Genomic DNA, 15,194 nt, shown 5'->3' with positions numbered 1-15,194 from the left:
CTGTCATGAGAGTAGTTGCATGATATAAAAATATTTTAATACTATCTTTAAATTGTATGTACGTGAATGTGAACATACACATATGTATGTGGTACCATGCAAGTGTCAACAAGTATGTTCATTGGGCTGGGTCATTCACATGATAGCATGGCACGCCTTACCCACAAAACTTCTTTTAAATCTACTCTTTTCAAAATCAAGACAGAAGGAGCAAGAAGACTAATTCTTAAATTGTATTTCTAACCACTTATCAAACCAAACAGAGATCTTTGAGGTATCTTTGTTAGGTTGGAGCACTCTCCATGTATTGGCTTGCCAGTCATCAATAATGAATTAAAAGAACATGTACAGCACAAATCCCAGAGCAGCTCCAATGATACACCTCAATGTGTGCACAGATGAGCACTGGGAAAAAAAAAAAACCAAAAACCAAAACCAAACAAAAAAAAAAACCCAACAAAAAAAAACCCAAAAACCACACAAAGGAAAAAAAAGGACAATTTGGCATACGCAGTTTCAGTGCTTAGCTTTTTACTTAGTTTGCCAAGAATTCTCATTTGTATTGATTTCTGTACTTCCAATACATTTCTTTAAGACTACTCTTACCTAACATATGTATGCTCTGATGCCTTGTCACCTGGGTGTTATCACTTTACTGTGGCTGCCTGTTCAGCCTTGAGCTGGCGTTAAAGTTGGTTAAAGTGAGGCAATGTAATGACAGTATCCAATAAAGAAAAATACAAGGCAACTAGCACAGCAGGAAAACAAAGCTTCCACATTATTTAATGATAATTTTGCATCAGAGTGAAAGCATCAGGGCTTAGGACATACAAGATTTTCTTTATCTAAGAAAGCTGAATTGCATAAAGTAAGGTTGAATTTAAATAGATTATCATTAAATTAGTCCATAAGACTGTGCAGGCACTTATCTTCTGGCTTGAGCAGTTTACTTGGTTTAATTTAAAGCAATTTGAGTAGTTTGAATAAAACTGAAATATGCTCCTCTTAAAACAAGTATCACTGTTTTTATTATGTTTAAATAGAAGACAATTCGGATTATATGAGCACAACTTATTGGTAAAAAAACCCTTAAACCAGAAAACATAAAGAAATGGAAATATTCAGCTAGTGCATCCAAGATTCATATTTAGTAACATTTATAGCTGTATCACAACTCTAAAAGCAGACCAAGTTGGTTTCATGAGGTTAAATAAATGCAGGACCATGTTGCCAAAGTAAAGTCATTGCAGTCAGCACTCAGGTGAGAAACCTCTCTAGGAAATAATGCCAATTTTTTCACTCAGTGCTTAAATTAATGTTTGAATGAGTTCAATAATGCCTAACCTGTTGTACAAGAAAGCTTGTATCAGTTCACCTGAAACGTAGCAAGGCTTGGCAAGGTGAAGGATAACTACTTCTGAAATCCAAAAAGAACGTGTGCTTGACAAACTGGATGATCAAGAAGGCTAAAGGGAAGAAAAGAGTTCACCAGAAATAGAAAATAGATTAATTTGTTGTAACTAACTCTAAAGAGAACCTGACCAGGGACCTATTCCGCTTCAGGCTAAAATTATTTTGCCAGATATTTCAGAAAATTTACAATATGAGCTGTGGATTACACTCATACAACATGGAATCTAAACTGTGATCCTTCCCAACTGAAAAATATTGAAAACCTACCACCAGCTCCATCCAATATAGGACATAAAGCAGCTATACATGTCTGTGTTGTGTCCCTTTATTCAATAGTTATTTCTGTCTTAATACATTCCCTGCACAACTATACAATCCTATTTTCTTTACAGAAATAGGCAAGCACTCTAAAGAAATCCTCTACGCGAATGACCTCCAAATGCAATGTGCTTTAACCTTGATTTCTAAGCCCACTGCTCATATTGTTCTTGTCTGCTTTCCTTCCTATGACCCTTTTGTCGCTCTGTCACTACCCAGTGCTATTTCCTCTGTCTTTACCCTCTTGCTCAGTTAACCGACTCTTCCCTTCTGACTGAGGAAAACAGCCTCATATTATTAGGGGAATAGGCAGATGACCTAATGGAGCTCTTCCATCTCTAACTCCTATGAACAGTGCCTCTAAGTGCCTCTTTTGTTGGTTTGTTTGTCCGCTCTAGCATTAATTAGGTTTTTAACAAGTGCATTGTTTGCTAGAATGGCATAAAGAAAAACATGTTAAAGCAACCAGCTGGATCTAGTTGACCTATAAATTCATCTGTCTGTTTTCTAACTAGATAGTGTCTCATGGCTATGTGATATGGTTATTGCTCAAAGAAAATAAATGAAAACTCAGAAAGTCACCACAGTTTTACTGTGTTTAGGCCCAGTTCTCCTTGATATGAGATCTTTTACATCAAACTGGCAACAAAAAAGGGTATAAATGCTATTGCATACTTTCCCCTACTGCTGTAAAAAGGCTTTGCTGTTAACCACAAGGAAGCTTGTGTTCATCACATTTTTTCTAACGTTTCTCTTTGCTTATGCATTCTATAATGCCAGGTCCTAGATCAGCATTTTAAGATTTTATAGTAAATTTAACTAGAGCTATGGGATGCATTTTTCACTGCACTGTTATACCAGCAAAGATAAGCCTAAGCACAATAAAAATTATTCTGCTTGTTTTCCTCAGGGGTTCAGTTATACCGGCTATATTTTTTTATCCTGAGACAGCTGTACAGGTAAAGTACAGCTCTGATTTAAAGATGCATAAAACATAGCTTACAATTTTTTTGTGAAATTCCCTCATGGTGGAAACTACACAGAGATCCTGCAGCTGTTAACCAAGGCAAGTGGTTTGATGCAATGACCAAATGATAATGTGAATAACATGAACGCATACACAGCAGAAACAAATAAAATCATTGTCTGAAGAGTTACTGAGGGTTTAGAACTGGAAACAGACAATTTAGTGTGGGAGACCAAAGCTTCTGCAGTTTGCAAATAAATCATTGTAGACTCCTAGGGGAAAAAAACCCAACCAAACCACAGCAGACAGTGATGGATTCCAAAATGAGAACTGACATGCTTAAAGGAAAGAGCTAGCAGACAAACCCCTGTATTTAAGGACATACTCCTGTTTGCAAGCTCCCTCATAACTACAGTGGAACCAGAAGAAACACAGGGTCAGGCCTGAATCACTGGCCTGTATAAGGGGTCATTTGTAGCTATTCTCAGAGTGCTTAGACCGTGTCCCATTTAAGTCCATTTTGCACTGGAATAAAGGTTTACATAAGACACTGAGCAGTGACGAATCACACACTGAAAACAAAAGCTCTGGGGGAAAAAAAAAGCTTTTGGAGGAAAAAGGAGTTACTTTTTTTACCACAAGTCCTGTATACAGTCCCACTAGAGATAATAAAACAGTAACTTACACAGCCAGCTCTCAAATAACAGTAAGTACAATAAAACATTATGCAACTGTCCATGTGGTTGCTGCTCTGTAAAGGGCAGAGGTATGCTGGCTTGATACCACATCTAGCCCTGATAACTTTGCATGGCCTATTTAATTCATCACTGAGTCTCAAATGCCAGTGGTGCAAAACCATAAGAAGCATGACTTTCTGCATTGTATTAGGCTGTTCGCAGTTATTGCCTGTTTCCTGCTCCCCAAGTGGTTTGTTTAGCTGTTAAGTGTCCAACAGATGAAGCTGATAAAGCATGGCAGCAGCTATCTAACCTGGGGATCTGAATGGGCTCAATACTGCAGGTACACTCTGCCTGACTAGTCAGAGGAGTGTGCTTCTCTACTACGTTGGTCTTTTCAAAAGGCTGAGTGCAGACCCTGTTTTTTGCTTACAGGCAGAACTGTATACACCTAGATATGTGTTCTGCCTGGACATTTGGCCACAACAGTGCAGAAGGACCCAGACTTGAGCTTTGAGTAGATTGAGTGATCTAGTAGGTCTCTTTAAATGGGTGATGCAAGCCAGGGTAGAGGAAAAAAACCAGAAAGATAGCAAGCTTTGTCTAGAGGTGTTGCAAATACTGAGCTTTCTCTTGAATTCTGATGGTGGGTTGGTCTGTAGGATGCTTGCAGTTATTTTGCTCTTTATTCCAGATAAAGAACTGAGACCTTCATTATTTATAAGCTTTAAACAAATCTTCTCACTGTAATACCTGGATGCCTTAAAAATTAATACTGGCTCTACAGTCACAGCACCTAAGTGAAGGAAGGTAGAAATATCTGTTACAGGCAGGAAATTTAGGCATAGATTGTCTCATCGGCATACCTCACACTGGTTGGCAGTCGCTTCAGAGAATTCACTGAGAGGTGGACGGGTGCCAGAATAGGGCGTGCACAGCTCCCCAGGAACTAAATCTATAGCTCTTCTTCCTTATAGAGATGTACCCATCAGATTCACTACAGTTCTTCTCAAGGAAGAAGAACAAGTGTAAATGATTGATGTGGCTTTGGCTGTGCACTGTACTCACAGCTATGCCCTATGGAAGCTTCTTGCATAACAGCACACTGGAGATGGCTGCAGAAGACCTGTCTATACTAGCTCCAGTGGGTTTTAAGCCTGGCATAATTGGTTTGAAGTAATGGGAGATCTCTCCCTGGCTTTTACCAAAGCCTGGGTTATATCCTTGTGACGTGTCTTTTGTTGTGTGTTCAAACACAGCCTTAATTTGATTTAACTGGACACAATTCAACAAAGTAGAAAGGAAGTTGAAGCTTTTCTCTTGACGTAAAGGGCATTACGAACAGAGCTAACTCACAGGGAAAATCCTTGGAACCTATTTGAAGACAATAAGTACAATGATGTTTGTGTTCTTGTGTTCAAATTAACAACAAACTACTAAGAGGGAATGTATATGCATGATAAACATCCAGCTCAGAATATGCTTTACAGTCTTTCTCTTGCTTTACAGTCTTTATGAGTTTCAGTGGGTGCAACGAAAGGTAGTAAGCATAATCTACCACACCAAGCAAATGTAAATAATCCCATGGAAGTTTACTAACAAGCCAAGAAAAGTAGAGCACAACTACAGTGTCACTGTACAGTGTCACACATTACTCCCTTGAATGTGGAAAACCACCAAGATAACACCCATCAGAAGGTGATTTTCTTGATCATGTCTGCTCAAAAGAGGTAAAATATTTTAAACAAGTGACAAAGCCGCTCCACCTAGTTAGTGTATATTGAACTGTGTAACAACTCTAAGACAGGGAAAAATCATGCATTATTACTCTCCAAAATTTTGGAGTTGTATTAGTTACCCTATGTGTCCTTTCTAAATACCCTGTGAGCAAGCCCTTCATCTGAAATCCCCTATCATTTGTTGACAGTGCCCAGAGCAAACTGGATTCTGCCCAGGGAATTTGAGAGCAAAATAGCACTCAGCACATTAAAAGTGGCCTTGAAAAAGTATGGTCACAGATGAGGTATTTGTAGAGGTGTCAGCATTAAGCGCGCATTAAGCACGCAAAGCAAACAGAGGCTTTTTGCCAAAACTATAGCATGGTAAGAGGTCATCACAAATCAAGAGTGATACAGTCTCTATTAGAAAAATGATAACTTTGAAATACTAAGAAATGGCACTAATAATGAAGATAATAAACAGGCCTATGACAAGTAATTTATGCTTGTCCTCTTACAGTTCGACATATGTATAAATGATCAACCAGCCCTGCTCAGCTCAGTAAATCTAAATTGACAAATGACTTATTTATAACATCCCCATGAACCAAGGGTTTTGCCCAGCTTCAACCTACATGAATATCAATGCTCTTGACTAGAATAGCTTCATACATTCAGAAATGATAGAGACAATCTTAAGCATCTTAAAAGAGTTTAGAGTTGGATCTGATTTGTCCACTGTCAAAATCCAGTTCACCTGGAAATGGCAGGACAGAACATTAATTTTGTATGTATGTCACAATAAATATTTTGCCCAACTGACATGATGAAAACACTGCTGGCTACAGCAAAACCACTTAAAAGAAGGTCCAAAAGAAAGCAATTGTAAATGCAGCATTTTCAGCTCAATCGAGAACCAGAAAGGAATGCTGATGTTACTGAACTTCTATCTCCAGATGTCAAGAAGAGAATCAACCTATAAATTATAGGTTTATATAAACCTATCAACCTGCAAAAAATCGTCTCTGAAAAGGTGCTGAAAGGCAAAGGATAACATTAAAAAAATAACAGACACTTGTCAATATGAAAAAAGCATAGACTACAGAACTTGTCTTTGTATTCTATAAAGCACTGTGTAATACTGAGGACAAAGCCTGGGCCATGGACTGGGCCACAGCACAGGATCAGATTTAGAAAAAAGCACAACTGTGTTAGAAGGATACTGAAAGAAGAAAAACTGAACTGAACCAAATTCAAAGAACCCAATAGACTTCCTTTATGATTCCAGAAACAAAACACTTCCCCCAGCATGGGAAACTTTGTTTCATTTGTCTCCCAAACTGTACTTCTGTTTCTAAAGACAGTTAATCCAGTTTAAGGCAGAGTCTGCAATTTAGTTCCCATGCATGTATAAATAGGTTACAGCATATCTAACCACTGTACTTGCTTAAAAAACAAATTGTATGCTCATGATGGATAAATGCCTCAAATACACGAGCATACGAATACAATATGTTTGGTTTTTTTCTGTGTGCATGCATGTATATATGCAGCTGTACAGCTGTGGCGAAGATTGTGGCTGTGTAGCCACTGTATGCTATAATACCCTATGCTACAACAACTACTACTTCATGTTGTGTAAGGAATAAACTTGGCTCACATTACACTTTTATACTAGTAGACAACTATTCATTTTTTTATAGCTTTCACCCCCTGTACTTCAGCCAATACTTTCTAGCAATTAGGAAGGATTTTTTCCAAGTTTGTAAGTAGGCACTGCCACAGTATAGGGCAGGATTCAGAAGGACTTACAGTTTTGACTGTTAACACTAGCACTGACTGTGACCTTGATAGCTTGATGATCTTAATAAATCTTGATGTTCAGTTCTCAAAAAAAAAAAAATTATGGTACTTCTGAATGTTTTAAGACTACAGATCCTATTAAAAAAAAAGACTTACGCTTTTATTCATCCAGGATCAAAAACTTAACCTCTCCACCTGTTTCCTCGAACTTTAAAATCAGGGAAATAAAACCTGCATCATGCATCTGGTAAGAAACTTACTTAACAACCAGCCTTCTAAATATGTTGAGGATACTGCAAGTATTAAAATTTGCTATAGAATTTTCTTCCCCATATTCTTTTGATTAAGAATTTCCTTTATTTTACTGGAGGGTGAGAAACTCCATGAATCAACAGAAATTATACTATTACTGCTGATTTTAAGTGGACTTTATGTGGTTTTTAATGAATTGCATGATGATATGCAGTTGTATAAAAACTTGTGAATCAACAATTTTGTTGTAAGAGTAGAATATGCAATTTTGTATGGTATATTTGTGTATTACATTTAAGGCATAGTAATTTAAAGTTCACATTCCAGAAAATAAAAAACGGTCTCTTTTTTTTTGTCAGTGTTTCATATAGTTTTGCCAGTGTTTTATTTTCCACATATCAAGCAAAAAATTACACAATTTAGAAAATCTAGCATCATCTATTACAGAAGTGAAAACTACCAGACAGAACCTTTTCAAAAGCTGTAAGAATTCTAACAGTGCATTGAACTTTACTTGCAGTCAGTTGCATTGAAAAGAAGTAAAAAGAAGACCTGCTGATTTCATTTCAAAACCAACAAGAAGCTGTTATTTTTTAAAAAGCCAGCAGTATTATAAAACCCCCAACCTTAGGAAAAAGATGTTTGAATCCCTGAGATATGCCCTTAACTCTCCCGTGACATTAGCAACTTCCCTAGTAGTTTTGACATACCTCTTCCCTTCCCATGGCCAGTGCCTACTGGTACAATGATCCTTGTTTAAAGAAATATTCTTAAAATACATGGTAAGAAAAATAAGTCTCACAAAACCAGGATGTATTCTGATTATGAGAAAAAGTACTAGCTTGGCTCTCCAAAGTGCATGGGGAAGGAAAGTACAGTACATAGAGGGAAGGTGTTGAGAGTGTAGGAAGGAGGTACAGTCCACCTCCTGGCTCAGTGGAGTACTGATAAACCTTACCATGGATTCTAATGAGGTAATTAATGCAACAAGGCTCCCGGGGGAAAAAAAAACAAAACAAAACACCAAGAACAAGAAACCAAAACCAACCCCCAAATCCCCAACAAACAAACTCCGAAGGATCCAAATAAAGTAGCATTCTTGTGAAGAGACTTGCACCAACATTACTGTTCAACCTCTTCTGTTAAGCACTTGGAGTTCCTCAAGATAATAAAGAACAAAATATTACTGCTATAGTGACATGTTAAAGAAATTACCTTCTGCAAAGAAATCCGCCTATACTGGTGACTTTAAAGACAATCTTTGCGTGGAGTTCTTTGTACTGTTAAAAGCCTAGCAAGCAGAGCTCTGGACGAACATGTACTAATCCACACTACTGTGTCAGAGACTAAGACTGGACTAAAAAAAAAAATAAATCTTAGCTCATAAGCTTTTTTCCAGGACCATAGGAAAATCCAGGCTGGAAGGGGCTGCAGGAGGTCTCTAGTCCGACCTTTTGCTCAAAGCAGGGTCAGCTCTGAGCTCAGACCAGGTTTCTCAAGGCTTTATCCAGCTGGGTCTTGAGAGCTCCCAAGGATGGAGACTGCACAGCCTCTCTTGGCAACCTGCTCCACTGTCTGACTGTCCTTGTGGGGAGATTTTTTTCCTTATATCCAGCCTGAACCATTTTCATTTCAAGTTATGCCATTGACTCTTGTCCTCCTACCATACATCATTGCTGAGCCTGGCACTATCTCCTTGATTTTCCTCTAGATTTTGGAAGGCTGCTATTACGTCAGCCCAAAGCCTCCTCTTCTCCAGACTGAACAAACCCAGTTCCCTCAGCCTCTCAGTGTCAAAGTTTAAAAAAAGTTCATTCTCAGTAAGGGTAATGCAAAATCAAGCATTTGTTACAGAAGTGATGACCCCTAAGACAACAGTCTAAATAAAGTTAAACAAGTGGACATGACTTGTGTGGCACTGATCTCTCTGAATGCTTGTGGAATTAAAACCTATTCATATACCAGGAAAAAGAGTACATTTTCTGTGCTTACTAAGAGTGTTTTTATCAAATATTGTCTGAAATGCTCTAATAGGCAACCTGAAATAGCAATAGCTGTGTACCTACTGAGAAGTCATATGCTGCACTTCATTAATGCATCAGGTATACTCTGAAATAAAACTTGGAACAACCTGCAGACCTTAAGGGAAGAAAGTAAATGAGTAACTCTATTGGAAGAGTATTTTGACATTGGTTTGTAAAAACAGTAATAAACTATGGGCCAAGATGCAGAAAAGACAGATGGGTAAAACTTCTTGACCATTTTAAAGATAGTTTCAATTATTTAGTTCTTGTTAACTCTTTTGGATCATTTCATATACGTACCAAACACTGGATTTTCATCTGCAATAGCATATGGTAATATTTGCTAAATTGCCCTTCTACAACAGGTGCTCCATTTTATGAGGTAATATTACCTGTCCCTTTAATGGATAAAGTCATAAAGTAATGAAATTCTTTCCAGGGTAAATGGGACCACCCATTCACTTCATCCTATGTGAGAACTGGAGGTATCAAGTTGCAAGCATGTAAGTGACTATGAATAACAAATTAGGGTCATGTACTACTTTGATTTATGCCCAAGTATCACCAAAATTAAGACATTCAAGATGAAGGTTATGCATTTAATCTCTACATCACAGCCATCGTGGCAGTTGGATAGCCACAATTTATTATCAAAAGTCACAATCAGTATTGAGCTCATAGAAGTCTCTGATGAGTTTATCTAGCACTGTGGAGTACATAACATGAAGATGCCAGTCCTCACATGCGTGGCCTAAGGCTAATTGTGCAAAATTTCCAAACAGAATTTACCTCTTAGCTCCTTCATTCTAACACTGAAGGTCCTGCCTTCAAACCTACTAATAATCTGCAGTTTGCTATACATTCAGCTAAGATTGTTCATTTAGGAAAATGGCATAACATAAGAAAGTAATGAAAATAATGTCTGTTCTGATTCTTTAGCATGCCCACACCAAATAAATTGTTTTAAAATGGCTGAACAAATTCAGAGTAACTGAGTGCTTACACAATTAATGAGCTGATTTACCTCATTTCCTAACATTGCCCTCCCAGGGATAAATTCATCACTAGTGAATTCCATTTAAACTATTTCCTTCTATCAAATTAAACCAAGGATATGGCCTATGGACTGGTTTAGCAAGGTATCAACTGTGTTAAAGCTACCTAATGATTGTGCAATCTTCTTTTTTACCTATGACTTTGCAGCAGATTTCAATACTCAATTTCCATGGGAAAAATCAGAATATCCACTGGATCACGCAATGTTAGGAGTGCTAGGCCTGTCAGTAACAATGAGTGCAATAGGTGGACAAGGCAGGACTGCAGAAACCAGAGGCATAATTCATTTCTTATACATAACATTCCTTTAAACAGGCAAGGAAGAGACAGTTGAGGTTGGGCTGGAAATGGTTCAAGGAGAAAGGGAGGGTTGTGACTAGAAGCAGGAAATGATGAAGGGGGAGATGAAGGGATAAGGAGGTGTAATAATGCTGTTGCTTACTGATACCTTTATAAATTTATTGGTTTTGGCATAAGTATCATGATAATCAAATGGTAATTTTCTGCACCTTTGATACATGCTCTACAAACACACAGTGACAGCCATAACCCTGAAGAGCTTACAGCCTGAACAGATGAGGCAAATAAAGGGTAAAGGGCTCAGACAGAACTGACTTGCCCAAGGCTACACCACTTGCAAGTGACAAGAGCCTACTTTTACTGCTGTAGCTATTGCTTCATGCTGTCTACTCTACAGTAAAATTATAAAGCAAAATTAGGTTTTGTGCAGGTGGGAAGAACCCAGTGAGATGTCAGTGCTGCTTTGAGCAAACAGGCATGTAGGTCTATGGCTTGCCTGCTACTTTCTTTTTTTTTGCATGGGTATGCCAGAGCCTTAGTGCCAGGTGCTGGATAACACCACTCTGGCTGGGGGCAGCTGCTTGGGTATTTTCCGAGAGTAGTTTCAGGTTGGTTTTCTGCCATGGCTGGTCTGCCACCCTACAACTTGAGAAAATGCAAATGGGACTAATCAGAGCCTCCTGAGGCTCCTCCAGAGCACTCACCCATTCTAGCCCTGCCATCATCAGTAGCACCTGTACCACTGCTAGACCCACTCAGGAGAGAGCAATGTTGATGATACCTAGGATGGGATGAGAGTAACACTTGTCATCATTGGCAGAGAGGAGCTGGGAGGATGCCTCCCAGTCACATACCTGTTGTGCCCATATTCCATCTGTTATAGTTACACAAGGAGAGCAAATAACTCAGTCTTATTTTTCCTCAGCTGCTAACTTTGGCACCAGGCTGCGACTGTGAAGTCCACAGTCAGCCCAGCACAGACCTTCTTCAAAACCCAAGAATTATTCTTAGTGCAGCTGTTCCACAGGGTATAAAGTTGCTGTGATGTTCCCTCAATCTAATTGAAAAGCACCCGTGCTACCTCCATGCCCTTTGTCTTGACAAGACTTCTTTTTAATCCCCAGATCAGCCTCACTAAGCAGAAGAACATAAACATGACATAAAAGGAGAGTTCCCAGAGATGCTTATCCCTCACGTTAGTGTTCACTACCGACAACTCCTCTTCCATTATTTAAAGTTATTTCTGAAATTACTCAAAACCTCTAAATACATGTTACTGGGTATTACCCATAGTCTATTTTAGTACCATGGCAGACATAAGACCTATAATAAACTCACAGGCAGAAAAAGGCATGATGCCTGCCAGGAGACCATACCCTTTGCAGGTTGTTTTTTTCTTTTTAATCATTAAGAGTCCCCTGTTACCAATAAACAGTAAGAAATCCCCCCCCCCCGCCCCGAGGAAATGATACACCTCCCCTTCCCCCCCTTCTCCCTCCCGACTCATCATTTCTTTTCCACACATGCTGCCTGCAATGAAAGAACATGGAAAGAGGTAGAATCGCACGCATGCTGCTTCTGAATCTCAAACAATAAATCTCCGGGGGACAGAAATCTCCTTCGCAAAGCACAAATAACAAGCAAGAGCACTGAAATCTGTAAATACAAATCGGCAAACTACCGCTTTCCTTGTTTGCCAAGGAGAAGTCCCCCCGCCGCTCCGCGTCCCCCGAAGGATGGACGAGGGGATTTTGGCAGGAAGACCGCTCCGCTTACCTCGATCATGCTGGCGGACGGCGGGTATCTCCCTGCCGCGGCGGAGCGGGCTCTCGGCGGGCCGCCGCCGGCTTCGGGCAGCGCTCGTGCTGGAGCCCCGCGGATCGCCGAGCCCCCGGCTGCGGCTGCGGCGGCTGCTGCGGCTGCGGCGACGGCGGCGCGCTGCGCGGGCTCGGGGCCGGCCGATCCGCCTGCGGGCGCCGCCGGGGCCGCTCTGCCGCCGCTTGCGGGCTCCGATTGCATCAGCGGGCGAGGGCGGCGCGCGCTGCCGGCCGCCGCCGGGGAGAGCGGCGAGGGGCTGCGGGCCGCCCCGCCTCGCGCCGCCGGGCGGGCGCGCACACCGGCCGGCGGGCCGCCCCGCCGCCTCGCCCCCGGCCTCGCCCTGGGGAAGCGCCGCGCCGGCAGCGCCCCAGCCGGGGACGAGGCCGGCGGATGCCGACCCGCCGCCCGCACCTATCCGCGGGGACGGGTCGGCTCGCAGGGTCAGCCGCGGCCGGTCCCAAAAATGGCCCCGCATCGTGCGCGGCGCCTGCCCGGCGGAGGCCGTTCGATGCTTTTACTGGCAGTTGTACCGAGGATAACGCGTTCTCCATAGCCCTCTGCCTCGACCGGCATTGAGAAACTCGTCGTTTTCAGTCCCTGAGTCATTTCCTCCTTCTTGCCTCCGAGTTGTCTGGCACACCAAACACCTCGCGGTTTACCCCTCCCGTTGCTAGCAAGCCCTTCAGCTCTCTGGCTGCAAGGCAGGCTTTCCCCCGGCCTTCCGCCTTCCACCGCTACGGCCACCACTGGTGCTAAGTCCTCCAGCACTGGCAACGAACGCAGGAGGGGCCCGCACAACCCATTTTATTCGGAGCTGGCTGGGACTGCCAGATGTTTCACAACGGGGCTCTGGGTCCTCCCCCTGCTAACCACTGCCTAGTCCATGCTGAAGTCCACGTAGCTACACCTTCACAGCTCTTCACACCTCAGCTGTCCATCTTACAGCCAGCTGGCGTGTACTACTCTGTCTCTGATTTCTGTGCGTAGGTACCTGGCAGGCAGGTGACCAGCACCTGAAGAAAACAGATTAAACGCCAGAGGCCGGTCTACTCTGTTACTTCTACCAGTGCTGCTGCCAGTGAAACCGTACAGTAGTAGTACAACAAAACCATGAATTTTTTAAGAGAAAATCCCAGCGTAACCACAGCGTAATGTTCACGATCTGCTTACTTTCATCTTTACGGTTTTTATGGTTAAGTCTTTTCTTCCTTTACTACTGTTTGCATAAATGTTTTCCCCTTCTGATCTGTTTGAGAGTAGCTGTAGAAAGCTGTTTCATCTCCATGCTACTGTCAAAAGTGTCAACTTCAGCTTTGCATGATGTACGTGAATTATTCTCTCTTGTATAGTGCCAGTGATTGATTACATAAACATAAGTAGATCACTGTTCCTGCCACTCTTCAGCCAGGTAAGAAAGTGCTATTTAATGGAATTATAAAAACTTGGATTCCAAAGAAACACGGGTAAACGACACTACCGAAAATGAAAGTTCATCTGAATGGTCATGTTTTAGTGGCTATTTAGGAGAGAAGAAAGATGGAGCAAAAACCAGGAGGCAGAGAAGGCAGTAAAGAAGCATCAGACAGATGCAATTCATCATCAGTGAACTACTACTCAGTGGTCATGAGAGCAATTCAATCCATTCACAATGAATTACCTTCAGATTACAACCACAACATGGGAACAACCATACTGGGTCAGGCCAAAGGTCCACTTAATTCAATATCCTGTCTCCAACAGTCAACAATAACGATGCCTACAGAAGAGTTACAAGAGCAGAATAAGCACGCAGTGGCACTTTCCTGATATGCTCTTTGAGCCTCAAGGGGTTTGTACCACAGCAGTTTTCTGAAAGATGGATTCTTAAGGCTTAATAGTTCTTCATGGATTTTTGTTCCATTAATTCAGTTGTTCCTTGAACCCATGTAAAATTTGGCATCTGTAAGATCTTGTGCTAATAAGTTCTACAACTTAGCTCTGTTCTGTGGAAAAATATATAATTTTGGTTTATTTTGAACTTGCCACTTGAAAATTTCACATCATGCTTCCTTCTTCTGATATTGTGAGACTGTAAACACAAATGAAGATCAAAATATTCATCCTCTCTCTGTCACTGGTGATTTTACAGGCTACTGTTGAATCATTTGTCAGCCATCTCCTTTTTCCAGATGAAGAGTCCTAATCTTTTTAGTCTTAATATAAAACCAGTTCCATACCCTTGATCATCCTTGATTTAGGATGGGGACATGAACTACACAAAACACTCAAAATGCAGGTAGCCATATTTATTTTTAACATTTTTTTTTTTTTTACTCTTTCTTTTCTTAATAATGCCTGGTGTTCTGTTTCCTAATTTAACTGTTCCTGAGCACTAAACTCAACTGATATTTTTACAAACTATCTAATTCCAAGACTTCTCTCCTGAAAGGTAAGAGGTCATTCACAACCCATCACCATTCACATATATTTAGTATTCTTTTTGGCATGTGTTTCATTTTATACTTGCAGACATTATTATATGTTATTTTGACAACTGTGTACTCAATTTCATAAGGTCCTTGTGTAACTCTTTGCAGATAGCTCTAGTTTGGCTGAATCATTGAACACCATTACTCTAAAGGTTTTAATCTCATCAGCAAACTTTGTCCTTTCTCTATTTGCCTCCATTTCCCTACTATTTTCTCAATTGCACAGACTCTCTCCCTTCTGTTTCTTGTCTTTCAACCAATTAATGAGAGCAACCATAAAAGCACCTTTCTTATGGGAAGTTATTTTCTACAAGCCTTTGGTAAGGGACCTTGTCAAGTCCTTTGGAAATCCAAGTAGATTGTATCAATTGGACCTCTAC

General features: G+C 40.9%; 1 protein-coding gene across 2 annotated transcripts in view; it reads right to left on the bottom strand.

The window, feature by feature from the left end:
* Nucleotides 1–12,727, bottom strand: part of BCAT1 (branched chain amino acid transaminase 1) — a 67,766-nt gene extending 55,039 nt beyond the window's left edge. For both annotated transcript variants that reach the window (XM_075051369.1, XM_075051370.1), the window contains exon 1: nucleotides 12,305–12,727. In XM_075051369.1, coding sequence (XP_074907470.1) covers nucleotides 12,305–12,547 — 243 coding nt within the window. In that variant the 5' untranslated portion in view covers nucleotides 12,548–12,727. The remainder of the gene's footprint in view (nucleotides 1–12,304) is intronic.
* Between the last annotated feature and the right edge of the window lie 2,467 nt (nucleotides 12,728–15,194).

Source organism: Buteo buteo, chromosome 19, assembly GCF_964188355.1.
Source record: "Buteo buteo chromosome 19, bButBut1.hap1.1, whole genome shotgun sequence".
In the NCBI taxonomy this organism is placed as follows: domain Eukaryota; kingdom Metazoa; phylum Chordata; class Aves; order Accipitriformes; family Accipitridae; genus Buteo; species Buteo buteo.
The sequence above is the reverse complement of the archived record's forward strand: the minus strand, read 5'-3'. Positions and strand labels throughout refer to the sequence as shown.